The sequence below is a fragment of the Bidens hawaiensis genome, unplaced genomic scaffold, assembly GCF_021521415.1.
Source record: "Bidens hawaiensis isolate Kalapana, Puna unplaced genomic scaffold, B.hawaiensis_p1.1 tig00066535_1, whole genome shotgun sequence".
NCBI classification, from domain to species: Eukaryota; Viridiplantae; Streptophyta; class Magnoliopsida; order Asterales; family Asteraceae; genus Bidens; species Bidens hawaiensis.
This window is the reverse complement of record NW_027501836.1, coordinates 1-24225: the sequence shown is the minus strand read 5'-3', so window position 1 is coordinate 24225 and position 24225 is coordinate 1. Positions and strand designations below refer to the sequence as shown.

The following is a 24225-nucleotide window of genomic DNA, read 5'->3' as shown; positions in this document are numbered from 1 at the left end:
ACATTTTTCTACGTAGCAAAATGCGTCATCCTAAACAAGAATGCAAGACACAAAGCTGAAGGAATCAAGATTCTCTCTTTCTTCTATCTGGTGGCGGACCCATAACCTATTGTCATTAGGGGTGATCGGGAGGCTTGACCAAGATTTTAGGGGGCGAGATCGGGAACAACAGGATGATTGGAATGGGAGAGATGTGAATAACAAGAGGATGACAAAAGAAGGTTAATCTGCTTTTACGGGAGAAATTAGATAACATAAACAAGCTCAAGATTGTGCTTTTTTGGCATATGCGCATGGTCATTAGGATGTGTGAGAAAGAGGAAGAGGAAGAGGAAGAGGAAGAGGAAGAGGAAGAGGAAGAGGAAGAGGGTGTTGTTATTACTAAATTTAGAAACATGTTCTTGTATTGATATGATGTTGTTTTGAAAGAAACTTTCGAAGGGAGAGGACGATCATAAGGTTTTGGAGACTTTCTCGGGTATTTTATAAAACATATTCATGCATGTATATGTGGCGCTAAATCTTTTGAAAAAACAAACACCTCCAATTCACAAACCAAATAAATATAATATCTTTGATTCTTGATTTATTCTATCTCTGCCCTTCAAACATTTAATTCTAATCAATTTCTCATCCCATATCTATTGTCCGTAAACAAAAATAGTTTACTTTTGTCGATGTATTTATTCACTTACAAGTTACTTATGCATCATTTTTATTTGTATATTCAACATATCATTCATTTTGAGTGACACATTAAGTGTTACATTATTAGGAAATAATTGATAAGAGGTAAGAGATAAGTTATAATTAGTATATATATTAAATTACAACTTGATTTATCAAAATCGTGCATTAGATGTTGTATTATTGGCTGTGAACTGTGTAAATCATGCCTTAAAAGCTGTATCTTTGGCTTTGAGTTGTGTACGTTTCATCTCACACTACACGTGTTATTGTATCTTTACACATGTCATCCTCATCAAAACAGCTGTCTTCTTTATCTCATCAAAAAGAGAAACTAATAATATATTTTCTCTCTTCATCTTCTTTATCAAATATGTCTTCTCTCTCTCCTCTGTTTGAGAAATCGGTGTGCTACGATTTCGTTTGTTACTTTCCATCGCCAGATGATCTTCGAACTCCGGTACCACGTCTTTAACCCCGCCTACTGTTGTCGGGTTTCATTTTGAAACCCCAGGTGGCGGTAGTGTCGTCGTGGTTTTCTACCGTTGTAGCTGTTGTCGGGTTTCTTTTCGGTGGCGGTGGTTAGGGTTTGTGACGTAAAACCACAAATTGCCCATCACGTTGGTGGCGGGGATTTGCTTGCTGTTCGATTGCGGCCTAATGGTCTGCGATCGGCTTTGCTGTTCGCGAGGGCATTTGATGCTTTGATTTTGGTTGAATATGTTTGTTACCGTGTTCGAATTGTGATGATTTTAAACCTGAGTTCTTTTAACCTTTGTTTTTTAGAGAGAAACTGAGGCAAAACGGGCCGTTTCCCTGCCTTTTCCGGTTGTTCTGACTGTCTACGGTGGCGCTGGACTTGCAACGTGCATTACCTTAGCTCGCCGTCCGATGGTCCGGCAACTTTGTTGTCGCTTATAAGGCAAACAAGCAATGCTTTGAGGCAATAATTTGTCTGAGTGAATCAACCAAATCTTAGGACTTACTGTATCTTGGCAGGGTAACATCCGGAAGTTTCGTGATAGAAATACTAAATTGGTGTTTTATCCGCTGAAACTTTCGTGATCTTTGCAGCATGGCGGTTTTCTTTGTCTTTGTTATGGTTATTATTAATAGACATGACCCTCTTTGAACTTTATTCGTTCATATTTTTGTTTTGATATTGAAGTTTACTCTTATATCAATCAACATTATTTGTTTTTGTAAATTACTATGATTTTTTAAAATTTTTCTTTTTTACTTATGATATATTATTAGCCCATTACAAGGTGTATATAATTCAAGCCTCATATACGTACATCAAAATGAACTCGACATTCTTATTATCAACTCAAGAGCTACGCATGTGTGACACCACCTTTTGTATATGTAGGTCATGGAATTGTTAAAAGATGAGGTGGAGTGGAAAGAGTTAATAGGCAACCAAAAAAATAATAAAATTCAAAGTTGAATTTGAGTATGCATAGTCAATTTTATAAAATAGTTATTGGACTAGAAAGGGAAGATGGCAAAAAGGTTATTGAGGATGTTGGAAAATGATATCTTAAGATATAACATTGTGTTTATTAGAAAAAAAAAGAAAGAAGTTCAACGCTTATTTAGTTTTAACTAGGTGTCTCAAGTCCAAAACGCTTATTTAGTTTAAACTAGGTACCTCATTGTATATTTTCTAGTTATATAACCATTAGATGTATATTATCATGGCTAATCTCCATAAAGAACAACCTTTAGGGTTCTTTGGCAAAGCATTAAACTATCTGAAGTTAGATTGTTGACATTTTAAACCCCTTGATACACGTTTTTAGATTGTTAAACGTTTAAGGTCTTTTTTTTTCTTTGTCATGTACCCGCGCGTACTAAATACTAGTTATTGTTATTATTACATTTTGACTATACTTTGTTTCCTCTTCTAACTTTCACAGTGTTATTATTTATAAAATTCTGGGTAAACCATTGCAGTGTGTTCAACTTTTTTCACATTTTGATGTAAGTTCCGTCTTGAACAAAATTGTGCATGATCATATACAAGTTATCTAAGCACAAACGAACAAGTCAATAAAGCTTTTCTATTAGTTTTTTTTTTTGTTTTTTGTTTTTTTTAATTGGGTTTTACCCTTGTCAATTAGTTATTCTTTTCTACGATATTCTTTTATGATTCGGTATAAATTTTGTTAATTTACGTTTTTGTTTGACGGGAAGCACGAGTTAATATGTCGAATGTGCATGCATGATTCAACGTTTTGAATTATGTCTTTTTACGCTTTAACGCCCCGGCGCAACGCGCGGGCCGTAATACCTAGTTAATCTATTAAAAAAGAATAGTTAAAGACGTACCAAAATAATAGTTTATATTTTATATTATAAATTTATAAGACTATAAGTATTGGTTTTAAGTTTTAACTAATTAATTAGTTAAAATGTCACCTGTTGGGAATATCTTAGTCGGTTGTGGCTAAAAGCATGGACCGGCTAGGAGACTTGATTGCTTAGTGTGCAAGTTAATTATAAACAGTAATAATTGGTTTGTGTATGGATATATATCTTAGAATCCTAGTTGAGTTATGATAGGACATGTGTTAGATAATTATTGTATAATTAATTAATTGAGTCCTGCTTATGGTCAAACGTGCATAGGTTTGCTATATATATTGTATTTAGGGGCAAGGACATTGTAATAAAGTTTTGGAGTCATGATTCTTGAGCAGTAAATTGTTTGGGAGTTAATCAAACACGTTTCCGTTTTGGTGAGCTATATCAATTCTATCTTAAATACCTTAGGTGTCATGTAGGCAAACATGAATTCACTAAACCATGGAGTATTCATCGATTTCCATGAAAAAAATAACCAGAACAAACTAGAGATGGTATTCCCGACGGACACGTTTTTCCCACCCTTTTCCCAGCTTCACACTTACTCCACTCCGTATCTTCAACATAAATATATATATATATATATATATATATATGTATGTTAGGATTACAATTGGAAAATGGAGGGAAACTAAGAAGAAAGAGATCGAGAGAGAGATTTGGGAATTTTCAATTTCATTTCATAACATCTCATAGGGCATAAACGCCTAAATGTAAACAAGGAAAACAACTTAAAATAACAAAAACGCTCATGGGGTTATATTAATAACCACCAAGTCCCTCAGCAATTAACTAATTGCATTATTATTCTTTTATTTTTGTAACAATATTCCTTCCTTAACTTTCTTAACCCCAAGAAAGTAAGTCCAAATCTGGAAAATGAACATGTAACTCATCAAGATACTCCCAAGCTATGCAGTCGATATTGTTGGTATATCAGTTATCGGTCCTTGGCGATATATAAATCAGAATATCGGTTCAGAATATCAGTACCGATAATATCGATGATATTGACTGATATTTGACCAATATTGGACTAATATTTGACCGATATATCACCGATGTTCCCGATATCAGTGTTTTAAGTCTTAATTATCAACTTTTAGTGTACAATGTTAGTATTTTAAGTCTTAATCAATTCTTACTTGCTACGATTGTTAGTGTTTTGCAATTTGCAAAACGTTAATTTGTTAATGGTAGGAGACTATACTGAATTATTAGTGTTAAATTGCTATATATATGAATTTTACATGATATTAAAATTACTGATATCCCACCGATATCTCACTGCGATAACCGATATCTCAGATATCGGTCCAATTTTTCCGCATTAACTAATTAGCTCCCAAGTAGCATCGTGGAATAGTTTGACCTTGCCATTGCACCAACACTTGCTTGGTAACCCGATTACCCCGCTTAACAAATTTCCTTTCCAAAATAGCCAAAGGCTGCAACCTCAACCTAGAACCCACTGGAATAGGAATAATAGCATCTAGAGAACCCTTTGCAGCCTTTACAAGAGAGACATAAAAAGTTGGATGTAACTGAACTTCATGTGGCAAATCTAACCTGTAAGCAACAGATCCAACCTTTTCGACAATTAAAAATGGACCAAAATACTTTGTTCCAAGCTTAGAATGCTTGACAGACCTCATAGAATTATGCATATATGGTTGCAACCTCAGATAAACCCAACTGCCAATAGAAAATGACCTCTCAGGACGTTTTTTTTCAGCTTGTTGTTTCATTCGATTTTGAGCCTTGACTAAAGAGTCTTTAACCACCTTCAAAGTTAACTCCCTATCACACATAAAATCATCCACTTAAGGTAAAATAGAATCTTTCGGAAAATAAGGGACATGTATAGGAGGGGGAAATCCATATAATGTCTCATGTGGAGTCATACCAATAGAAGTATGAAAGGTAGTATTATATCACCACTGAGCTAATGGCAGCTGCTACTTAGCCCAAGTGTGGGGTCTCTCTAATACCATACACCTCAAATAACCTTCTTAACACATGTTCACAACCTCGATTTGACCATTCGTTTGAGGATGGTAAGCCATTAACAAGGTAAGTTCAATACCCTATGAAGCCATTAATTCCTTCCATAACCCACTAAGAAAGATTGAATCCCTATATGAACAATAGTAACCGGACAACCATGGTGTTTAAACACATTAGCTAGGAATACCTGAGCAACCACACCTGCTGTAAAAGGGTGGCACTGGGGTATAAAGTGGTTGTATTTAGTCAGTCTATCAACCACAACAAAAATTGTATCATTTCCCAAAGATTTACGTAAACCCCCGATGAAATCCATGGAAATGTCAGCAAAAATTTATTTAGGGATGGGCAAAGGTTGTAACAGACCTGGAGATGCCACATGCTCACTTTTAGATATTTTACACACATCACACTCCCTTATGGTTTGTCTAACCATCTTTGAAATACCCTTCCAATAGAACATGCCTTTAGTTCTTTGGGATGTAGCGTGGATACCCGAATGACCCCCCATTGGAGAATTATGACATAGATTCACAATCTCCTGTCTTAAAGATTCATTTTTCCCAACCATAACCTTATTCTTCCAAAACAAAATATTGCCATCCCATTTAATATTTTCCATAACATTTCCTTCCTTAACTTGGTGAAATAGGTGAGATATATCAATATCATCGATCCAACTTTCCTTAATCCTTTGTAACAGCAAGGGTTCAAAAGATGAAACGGTGTGAACAAATAATGAAGCTATAGATACCCTAGATAAAGCATCAACATCTAAATTCTCCTTGCCCTCCTTGTAAACAATCTCATAATCAAAACCCATTAACTTTGCTAACCAAGTATGTTGTAGTGGGGTAGTGACCTTCTGTCCCAACAAATATTTAAGACTTTGTTGGTCAGTATGAATTGTAAATCTTCCCATAATAAGATAGTACTGCCACTATTTGACTGCCATAAATGCCAACAATTCTTTTTCATAAATTGATAGTACTAATTGTTTAGCAGATAAGGCCTTACTAATGTAAGCAATTGGATGCTTTGCTTGTAGTAGCACGGCATCTAACCCTCCTGATGAAGCATCTGTTTCAATCACAGAAGGAAGATTAAAATCTGGCAAAGCCAAGATTGGAGCAGTTGATAAAGCCACTTTCAACTAATCAAATGAAGCTTGGGTTTTATCATTCCACCTAAATGAATCCTTCTTTAGCAAATCAGTTATTTGTTTATCTAAAATACCAAAGGATTTGATAAATCTGCGATATTACCCTGCAAGCCCTAGAAATCCTCTTAACGTCTTTAAAGTATGAGGTATTGGCCAGTTCTTAATAGCCTCAATTTTGACTGGATTAGTATCAACCCCTTCTCCAAATATAACATGACCCCAATATTCCATTGCCAAACCACCAAAGGTGCACTTGGACCTCTTGGCATATAATTGATGTTCACTCAACAGTCTAATAAGCTCCTCCAGATGTACCAAGTGTTGTTCCTCATTATGACTGTATATCAAGATGCCATCAAAAAAGACTAAGACTGTAACATCGTGAAAATTTCGAGTTCAAATTGTCAACTTTCCAAAGTTAAGGGACTGAAAATGCCAAATTCCAAACCTTAGGGTTTAAAATGAAAATTTTGATTTCTTGTCCTATCGCGATACGCGATGGACAAAAGGATAAGCCCATCGCGTACCGCGATGGAGCTTCTGACACAGCGTGACACGTGTGCCACGTGGCACACGGTGGCACCACCTGCTGCCAAGTGTCACCACGTGGCAACACTTCCGCCACGTGTCGCCACGTGGCGCGGCGCCTACCACGTGTCAACAAGTGGCAGGTCTACGCAGTGATTCATCATACCTATATCGCGATACGCGATAGGTCTGCCCAGGGACCCATCGCGTACCGCGATGGGATCCAATTTCAGCTCTATAAATAACAAGGTCGGGATCAGCCATTTGCACACCAAAACTCAGCCTTGTTTTCTCTCTCTAGCTTCTCTCTAAAACCCGACATTCATATTAACGATCCACCTCGATAAGCATGCCCCGATTCCTCGATTTTCGTGTCAAATACCTCGATTTCCATGTCGACGTTTCCTCAAAGTTTGTGCCACCCTCCTCCCACACTCAATCAAGAAGGCGTTGTTGTGATGGCGAGGATTCTCGAAAGACGTGCCGACGAGTGTTGAAGTTGGCATACCAAATTTGATCAAGAAGTAAAGCAGCGTTGGAGTGTTGCTCATTTTCGTAGTGTTTCCAATACGCCAATAAGGTTAGGCGTAATAACAAATTCAATATAATATAATATTATATTAAAGGCTTAAGCCTTAAGTCGAGGTTATACTCGATACCTCGATACAGAAGAAAAGAAAAGAAAGCATAACAAAGAAATAAATAAAAGAATGAATATTGAATATTATTAAATACATATATATGTGTGTAAGTATATATGTATATTCTTTGTTATGAAGATATTATTTAATGAATAATGAGTATTCTTAAATAATAAAAGAAAATGATTACGTTTCTTAGAGAAGAAGAAACGTCGGGTTTCAAATATAAACTAAAGGTTTATAATTTACTTTTAAACTAAAGGTTTTCAAGTAAAAGAAAATGAACTAAAGGTTCATCGAGGTTGAGATATAAAATAAGACTAAAGGTCTTAAGCCGGGTCGTGTATCCGACTAACAAATATTTATACTCGTACTATAGGTGCGAGATAAAAAGGGAAAGACCCTCGGACGGTGAGTGAAGCCGATCCCAAAGAGATAAGGTGAATACGCCCCCAAACTTTTATAAACTTGTTTTCAAACGAGTCAAACATGTTATGTGAAAATTATTTACAAGGAACTATGTGTTCCTAAAACCCTTATAAATAAGAGTATAAACCTAGCCCTCAGGCTGTGGTATACGTATGTCCGGATCCTTACATAGGTGGTACTACGCGATGAATGGGCACATCGCACCACCCTTGGTCGTAGGACGCTCTCCTGTAGGGAGTACGACCGTTGTGTATATCTACGGGTACTTAACTAAGTCGAACGCTGCGGTGTTTGCTGAGGTGACCTAGAGTAGAGGCTCGAGTTTATAATGTGTTGTTTGACTTTGTTATTCCTAAGCCACGATGGTCTGAGGCAGGCGTAGTCTCGAGGGGTGATAAAGTAAAAGAAATTATTTTGCATCAGCGTGTTCACCAACATTCGTTGCTGACGTATTTTATTACATTTTGCAGGTGAACAAGTTTAGCGCTTGGAGTGTCGAAGTGCTACTTACATATCCGATGGCTCGGATTTATATTTTGTAAACTTAACATATTAATATGGTGGTTTGTAAATATAAACAAGTAATGTTTTGTTAACTTAAACGGGTATTTTATAATCCCGTCTTTTATATATATATTACATTTTCGATCCTTAAAGTTTTATAAGTCTTCTGCAAATTAACGCAACTCTGATTTATTTACAATTGTGGTACCAACTATTGGTCGCACTCCTAGGCCTTAGATGGGGGTGTGACAAAGACACACTTCCTTAACAAAGGTTTGAAGACATGAGTCATTAATGCTTGGAAAGTTGCAGGGTAGTGAGCCCAAAAGGCATCACTAAAAACTTATAGTGTCCCTCATGCGTCCTAAAAGTATTCTTAGAAATATCATCAGGACACATTCTTACCTGCATTCTTACCTGACGATATCCTGATCTCATATCCAACTTTGAAAATATAGTAGAATGACCTAGTTCATCCAACAATTCCTCAATCAATGGAATAGGGAATTAATTCTTAACGGTTACCTCATTATGCTTCTTGTAATCTATACACATACGCCACTGGATATCTTTCGTTTTCGCTAATACAACAGGAGCAGAAAAGTCACTACAACTCTATCTTATTACATCAGATTCAATGAGTTCTCTTGTCATTTTTCCTATAATATCCTTCTTAATAGCAATAAGGCCTATGATTGTCACACCCTCAAATCCACTAACGAAGTTTTACCGTCAGAGGGTGTGAACTAACAGGATCGGAATCATTAATTATAATCAAACCATAAATAACGTTTTCAAACCACGTAAACGTTTAAGTGTAGATAAGTGCGGAAGCGTAAAAACATTTAAACCCAATAGTTGCGCCACGCAGGACGACTTAAAACCCAATTAATAATAACAGTTTAAAATAAAAATGAGTTTGCATAACATAAGCGTTCAAAGTAATGCATGATCCTATACCGCGCGCCCACCTCGGCTACCTGTGAATAACATACTAAAAGTGTCAACACGGGGTTGGTGAGTTCACAAGTGTATATAAAATAAAGCGTTTGCGTTAAGCATTTTGCGTTTAGAGTTTTGCGTTTAGCGTTACAGATAGTGTTAAATCGATTATATATCTATAGGTAGCTAGCCTATAAAGCAAGTATTACTAAGTGTTCGACACCGAAGCTGACTGTTTATCATGTGCCTTGCCACCAGGTCTATCCCGACCATGGTAATGTGTTAGCCAAAATTACACCCGCTCGACTTCCAGTCGAGTTTAGCGTTGGGTGGGGTTTGTCAAACCCAGTAGTACTACTCAACAGTGACTCGCTATTTTCCAATATTAAACGGTTCGATGTGTGAAGGACTTCAATTGTTTCGTTTGCCACTTAGCCTTTACAAGTGATATATAATTTCATAACAAAATCTAAAAGCGTTTCGGAGTATGTTATCTCCCCCAAGTGAAAAGCGTTTAAAAAGTTTAAAAGGGGAAAGTGAAATTCACTGTTTGCGAAGAATTCCAAAAACAAGTCACCCAAGTGATGCGCGTCGCAGAAAACTCTCACTAGCATTCTAAAACAACAAGGAGATTTTCTAAGTGTCGGAAATATTATCGAGTCTCTAGACTCGGCACATAACACCTATGCACAAAATACGTTTCGTGTTTCGTTTGTGAATCGTGTGTGACTTAACAAGCACATTTGTGATACGTTACATCTTGTGAACAACTATCTACGTGTCACGTGTTAATAGTGTACATTACTAGAAATTATTCCCCGCAAGGGCAATTTGGTCAAAACATAACAATTATCTAGTAATTATTCCCCGCAAGGGCAATTTGGTCAAAACATAACAATTATCTAGCAACAAGCACGTTTCATGTATTTTCACAAAGTTCAGCAGCTAGTTTCACCACGACAGAATTCTACTTGAAAGACTACTCTATTCAACAGATCATAGTATCTCAATTAATTCACCAAAAATCGTCACAAAAGCACACATGTGTTAGGTTTCCATAACATATTTTATTGTATTTTTATTCCACATAGATTTCTCACAATGATCAAAACATTACAGCAAACTCACAACAGTCAAATTCATGCGCAACAGAATGTTACTTGTTATTCCCGTTAAATGAAAAATATAATTAATGCAAGACCAATTGGGTTAGGTTCTTAACTCAACAAGTTAACTTCCAGAAGTGGAACCAACCCATTTGGTCTCGTAGTTCATGAGATATGATATTTATAAAACAACTTAACAGCAGGTCTCACAATTCAGATTTGCACTTCAGTTTTGTAAAATCATAAAGATTAACTTTTACTAGTCAAAAAATTACAAACTTGGACTTTATAGAAACTAGACTCAACATAGCACCCTGTAGTGTTAACAACCTCAACCAATTTCCACATTAACAATTAGTTACAGTTGTCTAAACATAACTTACAATCTGTCCAGTACCAGTTTTGACCTTTAATCACATTTAAATCGTTTGACCAACCAAAACACCTCCAAATTAGGCGTGGTTGGACTTTCTGAAAACTAGACTCAGAGTACTACCTTGTAGACTCATAATTAGCTCAGTTTGATTTTATATTTAACAAGTTACATGTCGTTCAAGTTTAACAATTACTGCTGTCAAAACTCAGCAAGCATAAACAATCATCTAACATGCATCCTAAGCATACGACATAACTCAAAGCATGTAATACACATAATTAATCATAGAAATCAGTAGTAACCCCCTAGGGTTTACAAACAATCAATGATTCAATGATCTTTCACCGTTCAAAATCACATATGATCATCAATATCAATAACTAACACATAATCAATCATCATCTAGCATAAATCAACCCTAGTTCATCTTATTCATCAATTTCGTGACTTAGGGTTTTAGATTAACCCATTCAAAATCAAAATTAAACATAAAGGATGCATAGAATAGTTGTTTATACCTTCCTAGCACCTTGATTCTTCAACGAAAAGCTTGAAAAAGATTGTATGTATGTGTGTGTATGTCGACGGCAGCCAAGGGAGGGAGAAGGGAGGCCGATCGGGTTGTGTGGGGAGAGGGAAAGAGTTAGGGTTTTGATATTATTAATAATAACATGTTACATCAAGGCCCCTCCACTTATAAATATTTTGAGTTAACGTTCCATACAATGTTATCACATAACACATAAGTCTAACACATAATTATCACATAATTATTGTTTTGATGTTTTTCGTTTATTCACCAATGGTTTGCGTCAATTCGTTTGCGTTTCGGTGCAATCCCGAAAGACTACACATGTAGTAGTTGTCAAGCATCATTTAAAACCTTAGTTTAAATGTAATGAGATGTGCGTTATAGATCCAGTGATCTTAAGTTTGAATTGACGGAGTTTGAGTTAACGGAGTTAACCTGAAATTGACGAGTGTCACAATGATTCACTGGTCCACATCCCTCTTTTAATACAATTTTATGATCAAATGGCCCTATGGGGTGGTAAAGAAGTAGGAGTGTCAAAGACATCCTCATATGATTGTAATAATTGTTGCAAAACTGCAAATGGCTCACTATGTAGAATTTTGAATCCTATATGTGATTTTTAATGACAACAATTAATTGTAGGTTAGAAAGTTCAGAACCATCTTTGATAGACTGCTTTTGCCACAAAGGAAACATCCTTTCTAAAAATCATACGGCCATATTGTTACTTTATATTCCTTTCAATTCACTAGTATTTCCATCAACAACACATTTCATAGTCATATTCTTAAAATTCCATATTATATCACTAAGATGAATAAGCCCATGAACTCCAAGTATCATGTCATAACTAGGTAGAGGAATTAAGTATACCTCAGCTGCAAACCAATGGCCCTGCATGCACCACTAAAGTTCATGACAAACCTGATTACAAACCAATTGCTTCCCATCAAGAACACTAATAGTTAACTATTTAACCTCCTTGACTACATATTGTAACCTCTTAGCCAACTTACGCCTTGTTCTTGAGTTTTTTTAAAGGAGGGAAAGGAAAGGAAAACTAAGGATAGTTAAAAAATGGGTGTTCTTGAGTTTTTTTTAGGATGGAAAGGAAAGGAGTAGGAAGGGTTAGGAGGGATTAAATTGATGTTTTTTCCTAATAAATTATCCTCCCAAAAATGGGATGATTACTAAAAATAACATAGTTATCATTTCCTTTCCTCTAATTTCCTTCCAACTCAAGAACACACCTAATTAAAAAAAATTTCTTCCCTTAATTCCCTTCCCTTTCTTATCCTTCTCTCTCCTTTCCTTTCTTTCCTTGGTTAAAGAACTCAAGAACAAGGCATTAATGTCCACAAAATTGTGAGTGGACCCTGAATCAATCAAAATATGCAGTTGTCTAGTACCAACTGTACCTTGCACCTTCATTGTGGCATAAGAATGTAAACCAAACAGAGCATGGATAGATAAAACAGGTTCATGTTCAGCCTCTTTCATAACTGAAACATCTTCATCATCTTCAAGTTCTATTATATACAATTGATTACGTGTTGTAAGGCCCCATACCCAGTGCCCTACTTTGATGTTGGATTTACTCATAAACACAGTTCTAAATATCATAGTGAATTAAAACTTTTCGTGGAAACATTAAACTTCAACCATATATTACATAATCATTCAAATCTCATCATAGCAATCAAACACTTGTCTTATAACATAACATAAAACATTGTACTAAAAAACTTGTCTCAGAACATAACAATCAAACACTTGTCTTTCAAAGAGGCCAGCCTTTTCAGTCCAATGTCATGTGCCCCCCTCAAGCTAGTTGCCTTAGCCTATTTACCGCATGCATACTAAAAGCTAGCTACGCTGAGTGAGTTCTAGTTAATCAGGCAACATACGTTACATTCTAAAACATACGTATCCGAAAACACATATTACATACTTAACCTTTAAATCATTCTTTCATATATATATATATATATATATATATATATATATATATATATATATATATTCATTCTTTATTTCTTTCAAACTTTCATTCTTTCTTTTGTTAACATATATAGTGCATGCATAACTACCTCTACGTTTTAAAGAGTCTTTCGCCCTATAACCACACAAATATTATGAGGGTCTGGTCCATATCCTCACAGATAATATTAGGGTCTGGTCCCTTCATTCCATACGACCATACAACCATACGTTCATACATATGTTTCTTCATATTATCATTCATATAATTACATTCATACTTTTAACCTTTTTATATCATTCAAACATCATCAATAGAACATCCATATAGAATACACTTATCACTTAAGGCAAAATATTAACTAATCACATCGAGTATGCACACAACCCCGAAAACATAACAAGTAAATTGGGCTAGAAACTCACCTGGTCATGTTTATATCGGAGTTAACTGTAACACCCCTCATTAGTTGTGCACGGCTAACTGTGTAACATTTATAAGTATCAATTAACTACTTCTAACCAGATCATATTCTAAGTAAGTGAAACCCCTAATGAACGGGGTCCAGGGTCAGCCCCTTGCAGCAGGGTCCTGGGGCAGCAACCCCTAGCAAGGTCCTAGGGGCAAGCCCCTGGTTGGGGTTAAGTTGTCAGGTTCATTGGAAAAAAAATTATATTAGTTAATAAGGCTTCATTAAAAATTCATCAGAAAAATGCATCTTTAAAAGAATCGAATTCAATTCTTAAATGAATCGAAACGAGTTTTCTTCAAACGAATCGAATCTAATTATGAAACGAATAGAATCAAATTCTGAAATGAATCGAATCGAATTCTAAAGCGAATCGAATCGATTTTTCTTCAACGAATCGAATCGAGTTTTTCTTCAAACGAATCAAATCGAGTTTTCTTCAAACGAGATTCCAAAACTTGTTTTTTTTCATATCTTTCCATTTTAATCATTTTCCTCCATCCCTTTATGCCCATTTTGCAGATAAAACCAATAAAAACTTCATCTACTCATTTTACACGATCCGAACGCCACTCGTTCGTCTTGGTTCATTCCAAACAACTTGTTTAAAATCATGTTTATGTTTTTCCTACACATTAAGATCTGATTCACTGTCCTACCAAGTTTCATAGTGGATCCGGTTTGGTTCAGATCTGAATCAACATGTGAATCGTGTTAGGTTCCTTGTTGTTGATGATGTGCGGACACGTCCCCTTTAGCTCAGGTCTGGATCCGGATGGAAGTGGAATGCTTGTGTGTGTTTTTGCGTGTGTATGGAGGCAAGATAGTGGAAATGAGGGTTTTAGGGTTTTAGTGAGGCCTAAGGGTGTTTAAATACCCCTAAGCGCATGGACCTAAGGCCCATCACCATCCATTATTCTATCTTTTATTGTCCAAGCCCACACCTTATTATTATTATTATTATTATTATTTAACTTAACTAAATAATAGCGCACCATTAAGTAAATAAAATTCTTTTATTTAGTATTATCAAAAGTAGGATGTTACACGTGTACACTTATGACCATGAACAAATTTCTCTCGACACCAAAAGCATTCTCCCTTTAACCTTTTTATTTCTAATTCTTTACTAGTTAATCTCCTAGAATTAGCAGGTGCTGAATTAAGTAGAACAGGTGTTGGTAATGGTTTTTTAACACGTGGAGCAGGTAATAAGGGAAGCGTATATGCATTACTAAGAGGTAATACCTTAGCAGGTTCAGATAAGTTTTGGAATAGGAAGTGGAGCCCCTGTAATTTGCATAACTGAGTGATAGTTGCTTCCGTAACCTAGCATTATTTATATATTGAGTTATGGCCAATGCTGGTGAAGTGTCGTCGATTTGAACATTTTCACTGGTTATTTAACCTCCTCCTTCCTTTAAGGAATAAGCTTACCGCGTGTGCCTCGGTGATGCTCACCTTGTTCAACAAACAATCGAAGGAATTACAGTAGTCGCTCAACTCACCTGAATGAGTTATGAATGCTAACTCTTCCAGTGCATCCTCAAAGTTGACATCTGAGAATCAATTTGTAATCGCTAGCACATAATTTGGCCATGGCAGCTCTGCCACAGTTAATCTTCTAATTCTCATGTAGGCCTGATGCCATTGTAACGCGTCTCCTTCCAAATTAATGACCACACACCTTAATTTCGAAGCTTCTGGAGTCTCATCTAAGCTGAAAAAGTGCTCGCACTTATAGATCCAGCCTTCCAGATATGTTCCATCAAATTTAGGGAAATCAAGTTTACCTATTCGAGTATATCAGATGAATTCCTCGAATCTTAATCAAGTGATGAATCGATACGAGATGACTGAGAATTGAAACTAGAAGGACCTGATCGATTGGATGCGAGAGTGTTCAAGCTAGTTAACATCTTTTGTTACTGTTTAACGAGAGTCTCGAGCACGGAATTGATTGTTGCAATAGCTTTTTCATGATCCTTCAACGATTTCTCGATATCCTGATTTCGAGTTGCGTCATAGAATCAATTGTGGTTGAGCTCCGATCAAGGATCATTGCTCTGATACCACTGTTAGGATTACAATTGAAAAATGGAGGGAAACTAAGAAGAAAGAGATCAAGAGAGAGATTTGAAAATTTTCAATTTCATTGCATAAGATCTCATAGGGCATAGACACCTAAATGCAAACAAAAAAAACAACTGGAAATAACAAAAACAGTCATAAGATTATATTAATAACTACCAATCCCTCAGCAATTAACTAATTGCATTATTATTCTTTTATTTTTGTAACAATATTCTTTTTTTCAGAAAAACACACTTGTAGGTAAAGAGTATCCATCCTGAGTCCTACCAAACTTTCTTCATCTCTTATCTTTTCTATCCCTCTTATGATATAATAATATTATTATTATTATTATTGAACAAACAATGGTAAGAGACGTTGACCACTGCTCTCTTCCTCTATCTGAAACAAAACCGCTCAAAGGACGCTTGGTTTATCAACTATATGCCACCTCAGTATTAATCAACATATGTCTCATATTGGTTTACAGATTTTCCCATTTTCCAGCCACTGGCAGATGGGTTTGGCTTATCATGTCACTCTCTGAACTCTGGTTCGGTCTGTATTGGATTCTGTCTCAGTCTGTGCGTTGGAACCCGATAACTCGGTTAACTTTTAAACAAAGGCTTACTTTTCTTCCAGCAGTTGATGTATTTGTGTGCACAGCAGATATAAATATTGAGCCACCTGTTATGGTGATCAACACTGTGTTATCAGTGTTAGCTTATGATTACCCACCTGAGAAGCTAAATGTTTATCTATCTGATGATGATGCGGGCTCGGAGTTATTGTTTTATGCTTTGTTGGAAGCTTCTGCTTTTGCAAGACATTGGTTGCCATTTTGCAGGAAGTTTGAAGTTAAAACGACATCCCCGGGCGCATGTTTTTCGAATAATGAAGAACCGAATGAGGTGTTAGATGGTATACAGTTTTCCCATGATTGGTTGTTAATAAAGGTTAGATAGATCTTTTTGGTTTCTTGTTTTGTGTAGGTTAGTGTATTAAGATTTTGAGCTGATGTGTATGCAGAAACTGTATAATCAAATGCAAGATCGGATCGAAGCAGCGACTAGAGTAGGCGGAGTGTCCCCGGAAATAAGAGAGATGCACAAAGGATTTAGTGAGTGGAGCTCTGATACAACTTCTTCTGATCACCAGGCTATTGTTCAAGTATGTTAACGTGTGTCTGGGTTGGTTAAAAGCTTTGATCAGTTGTATAAAAGGGAAAATCATCAAAATGGCCATCTTGATCAATGAGTTTGACAAAATAGTCTTAATTGGCTTCTAAAATTTTCAATCAAATTAACAGTGTTTGAAAAGTGTCCCTTGGCGCAACATATTTTAATTATTGCGCAACAAATTTCTATTTGGCACAGCAGGACCATTCTCTTGCACCATGACAAAATCTGTTAGGCTGAAACAATTTCTTAACTTATCAGTCAATAGATACTTTAGTAAAAGAAAAAAGTTAGTAGATATACTTTAGTAGAAGAAAAAAGTCTAGGACTCGAGGTTATATTTTGTCAAACTTATCAGTCAAAATGCCCATTTTGGTGTTTTTTCCTATAATATAACCCTTTGATCACCCTTTGTATTCTTTCTTATCCAACATAGATATTGATTGATGGGAAGAGCTCCATGTCAGTAGATATTGAAGGGCAGATGTTGCCGAAGCTGGTATATGTTGCACGAGAGAAGAGAACACATTGCAGTCACAATTTCAAGGCTGGCGCTTTGAATGCATTGGTACCCATTCATCCATCTATACATGCATATATAAATCCTTACATTGTTGGCAAAATGTGCTTTGAGATGTCTGTGATAAGTGAATAACTGATATGAACAGATTAGGGTATCGTCGGTGATAAGCAATAGTCCAATTATTCTGACTGTAGATTGTGATGTGTACTCCAACAATTCAGAAACAGTGAGAGATGCTATGTGTTGTTTCATGGATGAAGAGAATGGAAACAAGATTGCTTACGTACAGTTTCCTCAAAGTTCATATAACATCACAACACATGATCTGTATGCAAGTTGTTTTAGAGTACCTAATGAGGTCTGCAAACTCAGCTTTTGACCTTATCACTATATTACATCATCATGCATTTCTTATTGCCTTATTGTTATTAAATAGTTGGAAATGGGAGGCATGGATCCTAATGGAGGACCTTGTTATATAGGTAGCGGATGCTTCCACAGAAGAACCGCGCTTTGTGGGGACAAATACTCCAAGATCTTTAAACAAGAATGGAATACAGAAAACACCATAAATGAACAAGAAAGCACGAGTGTCCTCCAAGAAAGATGCAAACCGCTTGCAAGTTGTACCTATGAGAAAGACACACAGTGGGGAAAAGAGGTCGGTCTAAAGTATGGTTTTCCAACAGAAGACTTTGTTACAGGCTTAGCGATACAATGCCGAGGCTGGAAATCTGCATACCTTAATCCAGAAAAGAAGGCATTTGTAGGAATCGCACCCACGACACTGTTACACATATTAGTGCAGCATAAAAGATGGTCAGAAGGCCAATTCAGTATACTAGTCTCAAAATGTTGTCCTTTTATATACGGGCATAAAAGAATCCCATTCACACTTCAGATGGCATACACACTTTACTTGTTATGGGCTCCAAACTGCCTGCCCACTTTAGCCTATGTAATCATCCCACAGCTGTGTTTGCTTAAAAACCTAACACTATTTCCACGGGTTTCTAGCTTATGGATACTGCCATTTTTGTATGTGATCGTAACTCAGTACATATATAGTTTATATGAGTTTGTTTTCTGTGGAGGGAGTGTGAGAGGATGGTGGAATGAGCAACGAATGTGGCTTTTTAAGCGCACAACGTCCTACTTGCTCGCCTTTTCAGACACACTTCTGGGGCTACTTGGGTTGTCTGACCTGGGATTCACGGTCACCCCGAAGGTGGTTGATGAGGGTGTGTTGGAGAGATACAAGAATCATGTTATGGAGTTTGGTAGTGATTCGGGCATGTTTACATGTTTGGCATTTATTGCTATGATCAACCTTTTGGTGTTGTTTTGGAGTTTGAAGACAATGGTTATGGATTCTGGGACAAAAGTGTTGGATCATTTGGCACTGCAGGTTGGATTATGTGTCGTTGTCGTGGGGATTAACTTGCCTGTTTATGAAGGACTCTTTGTTCGGAAAGATGAGGGGAAAATGCCAACTTCTGTCACCTGCAACTCGGTTATCTTGGCTTTGACAGTTTGTATGTTGGTGATATACTCTTGATAGTTGACGGTCTATGATGAAACTGTAGTTTTGCAAACCCCGTGGATACATATTGTTTTAAAGGTGATACATAACGGCTTTTTTAGTCTTTGTGGTGTGCAAATTGGTTAAAGATTGATTTTGTATTGAAAATGAGATTAAGAGAGTTGTTTTGCCAATCATTTAAGCTTGTAAAAATGAAAGAATATAATTGACATTTAACCTTAATCATAGTTTTAATAGTGAAGTTGTAACATAAAAAAAGTAAAAAACAAATACCTAACATGTATAGTAAAAATGAAACTGTATTTCAATCTTGTCAGTTTATTTGTAATCTATTTACGGTTTGTATTAATATAATTAATAAAAATATGTGAGCAAATTTTTATGTCCAAGGCTTAACCGAGTTGCAAGATAACCGAGTTGCAGGTGACAGAAGTTGGCATTTTCCCATCATCTTTCCGAACAAAGAGTCCTTCATAAACAGGCAAGTTAATCCCCACGACAACGACACATAATCCAACCTGCAGTGCCAAATGATCCAACACTTTTGTCCCAGAATCCATAACCATTGTCTTCAAACTCCAAAACAACACCAAAAGGTTGATCATAGCAATAAATGCCAAACATGTAAACATGCCCGAATCACTACCAAACTCCATAACATGATTCTTGTATCTCTCCAACACACCCTCATCAACCACCTTCGGGGTGACCGTGAATCCCAGGTCAGACAACCCAAGTAGCCCCAGAAGTGTGTCTGAAAAGGCGAGTGTCCCAATGGTTGAGTGTTATGTGCCTTATGTCTAAGGCTTGATGCAAAACTACCATTGAGCTGGGGGTCTCACCGGAAGCAACCTCTCTATTCCTACGGGGTAGAGGTAAGGCTGTCTACATCTTACCCTTCTCAGACCCTACCATAGCTTTGCTATTGGTGGGATATACTGAGTACGATGATGATGATGATGATGATGATGTGAGCAAATACTAAAAGAAACCTAAATAATCTTCACAATCTTATGGTTTTGGTCTACAATATGTTTGATGATATACCACCACAATGTATTGATAACAAAGCAAAGCAATCTACAAAGAAATACAGGTTACATTACTCCACTACAAGTCAAACTATGTGCTACTGCACTAGCTGCTATAAACTGAAAACTACCATCAACACAAAGAATACTACATTACTACATAAACGACTCCAGCCCCAGAACATCTGCGACACGCAATCACTGACTATCCATTTATTGTTGTAACAATTGGTTGTAAATTCTGTCTGTCATCTTCTAACTGAACAAGATACACCTGCAGATCACAATCTATTTGCCTTTAACAGATTTCCCGACTCGCGCCTTCCACACACCCTGCATTCAAACAGATTAAAGTTTCAATGGCAATAAAAATTTTGGAAAATTTGGAACAATATGAGAAAGATGAAGAGCGGTGATTACAAGTGGCGCGTCATCAGGGAACTCTGCATCATCTGATTCATCAAGGTTTTGTTTATCTGTTGATTCACTTTCTGAATTATCACTTGCGTCTTCTTCCTTAGTGGAGATTTCCATTTCTGCAGGGTCGATGTCAGCTTTTTTGGCTTCTTTCTTTACAGAATCAGCTTTGGTTTCCTGAGAGGATGCAGTATCACTTGAGCTACTTTCTGCATCTTTTATTTGTTTCTCCTCGTTTTCTGAGCTCTCTTCCTGCCCATTATTATTACTCAACGGTTTCCCTGCTTTAATCAAGAAACCACAAAAATATAAAAGTCTAAAACTTTTGTCGAAATTATAGATTTCAGATACTAAGGATAAAAATACTAACCTTCTCCTGTGTCCAAGCTGTCATCTATAGAAACTGTTGCAGGTTTAGCCTCGGTTTCAGAGTCGGTTTCAGGGTCGGCATCAGGCATGGATGTATCAAGATCTTTGCTTTTTTTCAGTTTCAAATATTCAGCTCTTTGCGACACCCCTTTTTGTCCTTGCTTCAAGTTTTTTCTTGGAGTTCTTTTGCCTCTTACAGTAGATGATGGTGATCTACCACCATCCCAATAAAACTCAGTAAAAAAGCATTTAAAATAACTAAATAAATTAAAATACCCTACTCACATGTCGATTAATTCCTGGGTTTTCTTGAAGCTACCAGAAGACTTGATTTTCTTCTTAGACGGTGGACTGTTTGACAAACGTTTCAGCTGCACACGCAAATAGAACAGCATCAGCAATCACTGGGATTGATGTTATAGTATTTTAAAATTATTATTAGTAGGAAAAAATAAGAGATTAGACCTGTTTAAACTTGTGCTCTTTTTCAATAAGTTCCCACCGCTCCTTTTCTAGATCTAGCACTTCAGTATCCCCGTCATCATATAGTACCTTCAACATGATATAAATTAGTGGAAATAAAAAAATGTAAATAGACAACCGTTTTGAGCATGCAAACGAAGCTCACCACGTGCTTTTTCTTGTTACGATCAAAAGACTTCACAACACCTTTATAAAACCTGTCGATTATACATCAATGCAAATTATTGTGATGCAACAATATTTATAGAAATAATAATAATAAAAACTTACGTCTTATCCATAGGCCACCAGACTTTTATGCGTTTGCCAACCAAGTCTTTGTAGTTACTTGGAGTTTCATCCGAGGTGCACTAGAAGAAGTGAATATATGTTATCAAAATATGACTCTGGAACATATAACTTAAGCTTTCTGCATGCTCTAAATAGAAGATTAAAATGTCAGTCAAAGCCAAACCTTTGCTAAAACTGAAACTCGTCTTCTTTTCCGCTTCCTGACAGGAGTCGACTTCTGATTGTTATCAATCTCCACATGTTTTTTTGGCTTCGCATAAAAGACAACGGACAGGACCGAAAAATATTAAAATAAAACTAGAAATAATACTAGATCAAAATTCAGATTGAAGCTAATAAAATTAAAACAAACAATACCTCCGAATCAGCGTCACCAGTTTTATTGGAGTCTTTTTTACGTGCAGCAGCTTTATCAGTACTTGGTCTCGAAGGAACCTTATCATCGTCTGAATCATCTTCCATTTTATTGATATTAAAAGCAGGCCCACTTTTGAATCCACCACTGACAAAACTTGACCTCTTTTGACTTTTTGCTGACGATGATGATCTTCGGCGTTTGGGTACGGGTACAGAGACATCAGTTAGATCATTAGTCATACTTTTCCTTTTCATCTTTGCTTCACTTGTTATTTTACCATGACCGTTGCTTGAATCGAATTTATTTGGCGAATCCACATTATCCGAATTTATTTCTTTTAACATTCCCAATATATCAATATCATTCTCAGCTTCCACAACAGCAGGTGTAGACCCGTTATTCACAACCTTTTTCGCCTTTGATCCTTTAGCTTTTAAACGTTTTAACATCGTTCCTAAAGGCACATCATTTCCATCTGTTTCACTGTCCTCCTTTATTGTATCATCCTCGTTGGTTTTTGATGAAATCTAGAAACAATTTTTATAGAAATGCACAACTTTTTCGTTAGATTGTTTGTAAATTTGGTAACTTATATTGAAAGAAAAATATAACTAGAAGAACATACATTGCCATTAGCATCAAAGATAAGGGAGTCAAAGTATGCAAGGGCATTCTCTTCACTCAACCATGATTGACCTTCAGCAACCTATAACAATTAGAGCATGTTACAAAGATAAAATCAAGATTTGCTCTTTCTTATCCACAAAAATATGAGAAATAATCAAAGTTACCTCTGTATCAATCTCTTCTTTCTTCTCATCTTCTTTGATCACTTCTTTCTTTTCATCTTCTTTAATTTCTTCTTTCTTTTCATCTTTTTGGACTTCTTTGCTTTCATCTTCTTTATTCCTGTTTTCTTTATTCTCGTGTGGTGTGTACAATACTTGAGGAAGCGAAACAGGTACAACCGACTCATGAACGTCTTCTTTGTTTCTTGCTAATCGCTTGGTGATTGACAAGCAAAGATCACAGATTGCATACGAGTTCTGAACATGAAATGCAAGTTAAGAATCTAAGATAACAGACAGCTCAGACTTATAAAACATTACTATAGGATAATGTACCTTTGTAATATTAGTATCTACAGCATCTTTGAACCTCTTGATACTTCGAACAACAGAGCTTATCAAAATAACATCTTCCTGTTTTAGACTGACTCCAGAGTTTCCATCTTCATCTCCACGTGCCAACTTAGAAAAAAACATATACAAATTCTTGAATATTGGTTCATATGCTTTGATATCCTTGCATTCATCAATGTTTGGACATGAAGGATGATGAGCAAGTGCATGGACCAAGTAGGGAAGAACGTGTTTCAGGTCACACGTCTCAATGATTTCATTCAGATTCTGATTTTCCTGCCAAATCTAATATTAGTAAGATTTGACAGTCAGTTGTAACTTATAAAATATCAAACATCATATACCTCTTCCAGAAGACTGGTTTGGGGACTGAAATCTAATAAGAAGGCACAAACATATTTGGAATCCAAACTCTTCTCTTTTATGTACTGGTGTACTTTGTTGAGAAATAGTTTCTTAACCTCGGGGAATCCAACCTGCTTGCGGCATAAACCGTGATTATCATATGATTAATCTAGAAAAAACATGGTGATCTAAGTGACAAGTTTACCTCTGATGTTCTCACGGTAAGGTGAAATATATTAAATGGAATTTTCTTATCCCAGTGCTTTGATAGACGAATAATGGCCTTAGCAGAAGCTAGCTTTAAATGGGCCTTATCAACAGAACTGGTACAAAAATGATAACATTAATACCATGAAATTCAAACTTAAGTAACTAAAGGTACTACCTTGATTCGATGTCTTTTGAAATTTCACCAAAAGAAAGCAAATTCTGAAGATCTTTTAATAGTTCATCAATACCAACACGAAGATGTGCATCTTTTGCTGGCAGGTAGCTCTTTACCGAAGTTTTAATGGCAAATATCTACACAACGAACTTATAAGTTTCATGAAAAAAATTCAAAATAAACGTTTTATTCTCGGTAAATTAACCTTTAATGAACAGAGTTCGCTTCTGGCATCCCATGAATCTTTGGCTTTATCTCCGGTCTTCTGAAATATAATGAAGAAAATGTGTTACATTATCTTGATCATATTAATCAAATGTTAAGTATATAATCACACCTGACTGCAACTT

At 36.2% G+C, this 24225-nt stretch overlaps 2 protein-coding genes across 2 annotated transcripts; one reads left to right on the top strand and one right to left on the bottom strand.

The window, feature by feature from the left end:
• The first annotated feature begins 16149 nt into the window (after positions 1 to 16149).
• Positions 16150 to 19181, top strand: LOC143604762 (cellulose synthase-like protein E6). The gene is made up of 5 exons (XM_077081148.1): positions 16150 to 16766; positions 16840 to 16980; positions 17425 to 17556; positions 17657 to 17869; positions 17948 to 19181. The coding sequence occupies exons 1-5, from the start codon at positions 16176 to 16178 to the stop codon at positions 19067 to 19069; spliced, it is 2199 nt and encodes a 732-aa protein (XP_076937263.1). The 5' UTR covers positions 16150 to 16175; the 3' UTR covers positions 19070 to 19181.
• A 907-nt stretch (positions 19182 to 20088) lies between these two features.
• Positions 20089 to 24140, bottom strand: LOC143604763 (sister chromatid cohesion protein PDS5 homolog A-like; the record flags this gene model as incomplete). The annotated part of the gene is made up of 16 exons (XM_077081149.1): positions 20089 to 20418; positions 20506 to 20783; positions 20873 to 21084; positions 21157 to 21242; positions 21337 to 21423; positions 21500 to 21551; positions 21625 to 21704; positions 21809 to 21895; positions 22003 to 22530; positions 22629 to 22709; positions 22795 to 23049; positions 23128 to 23430; positions 23490 to 23621; positions 23696 to 23813; positions 23876 to 24012; positions 24081 to 24140. Coding segments are annotated over 16 exons (2541 nt in total), but the record flags the coding sequence as incomplete, so codon positions are not given.
• Between the last annotated feature and the right edge of the window lie 85 nt (positions 24141 to 24225).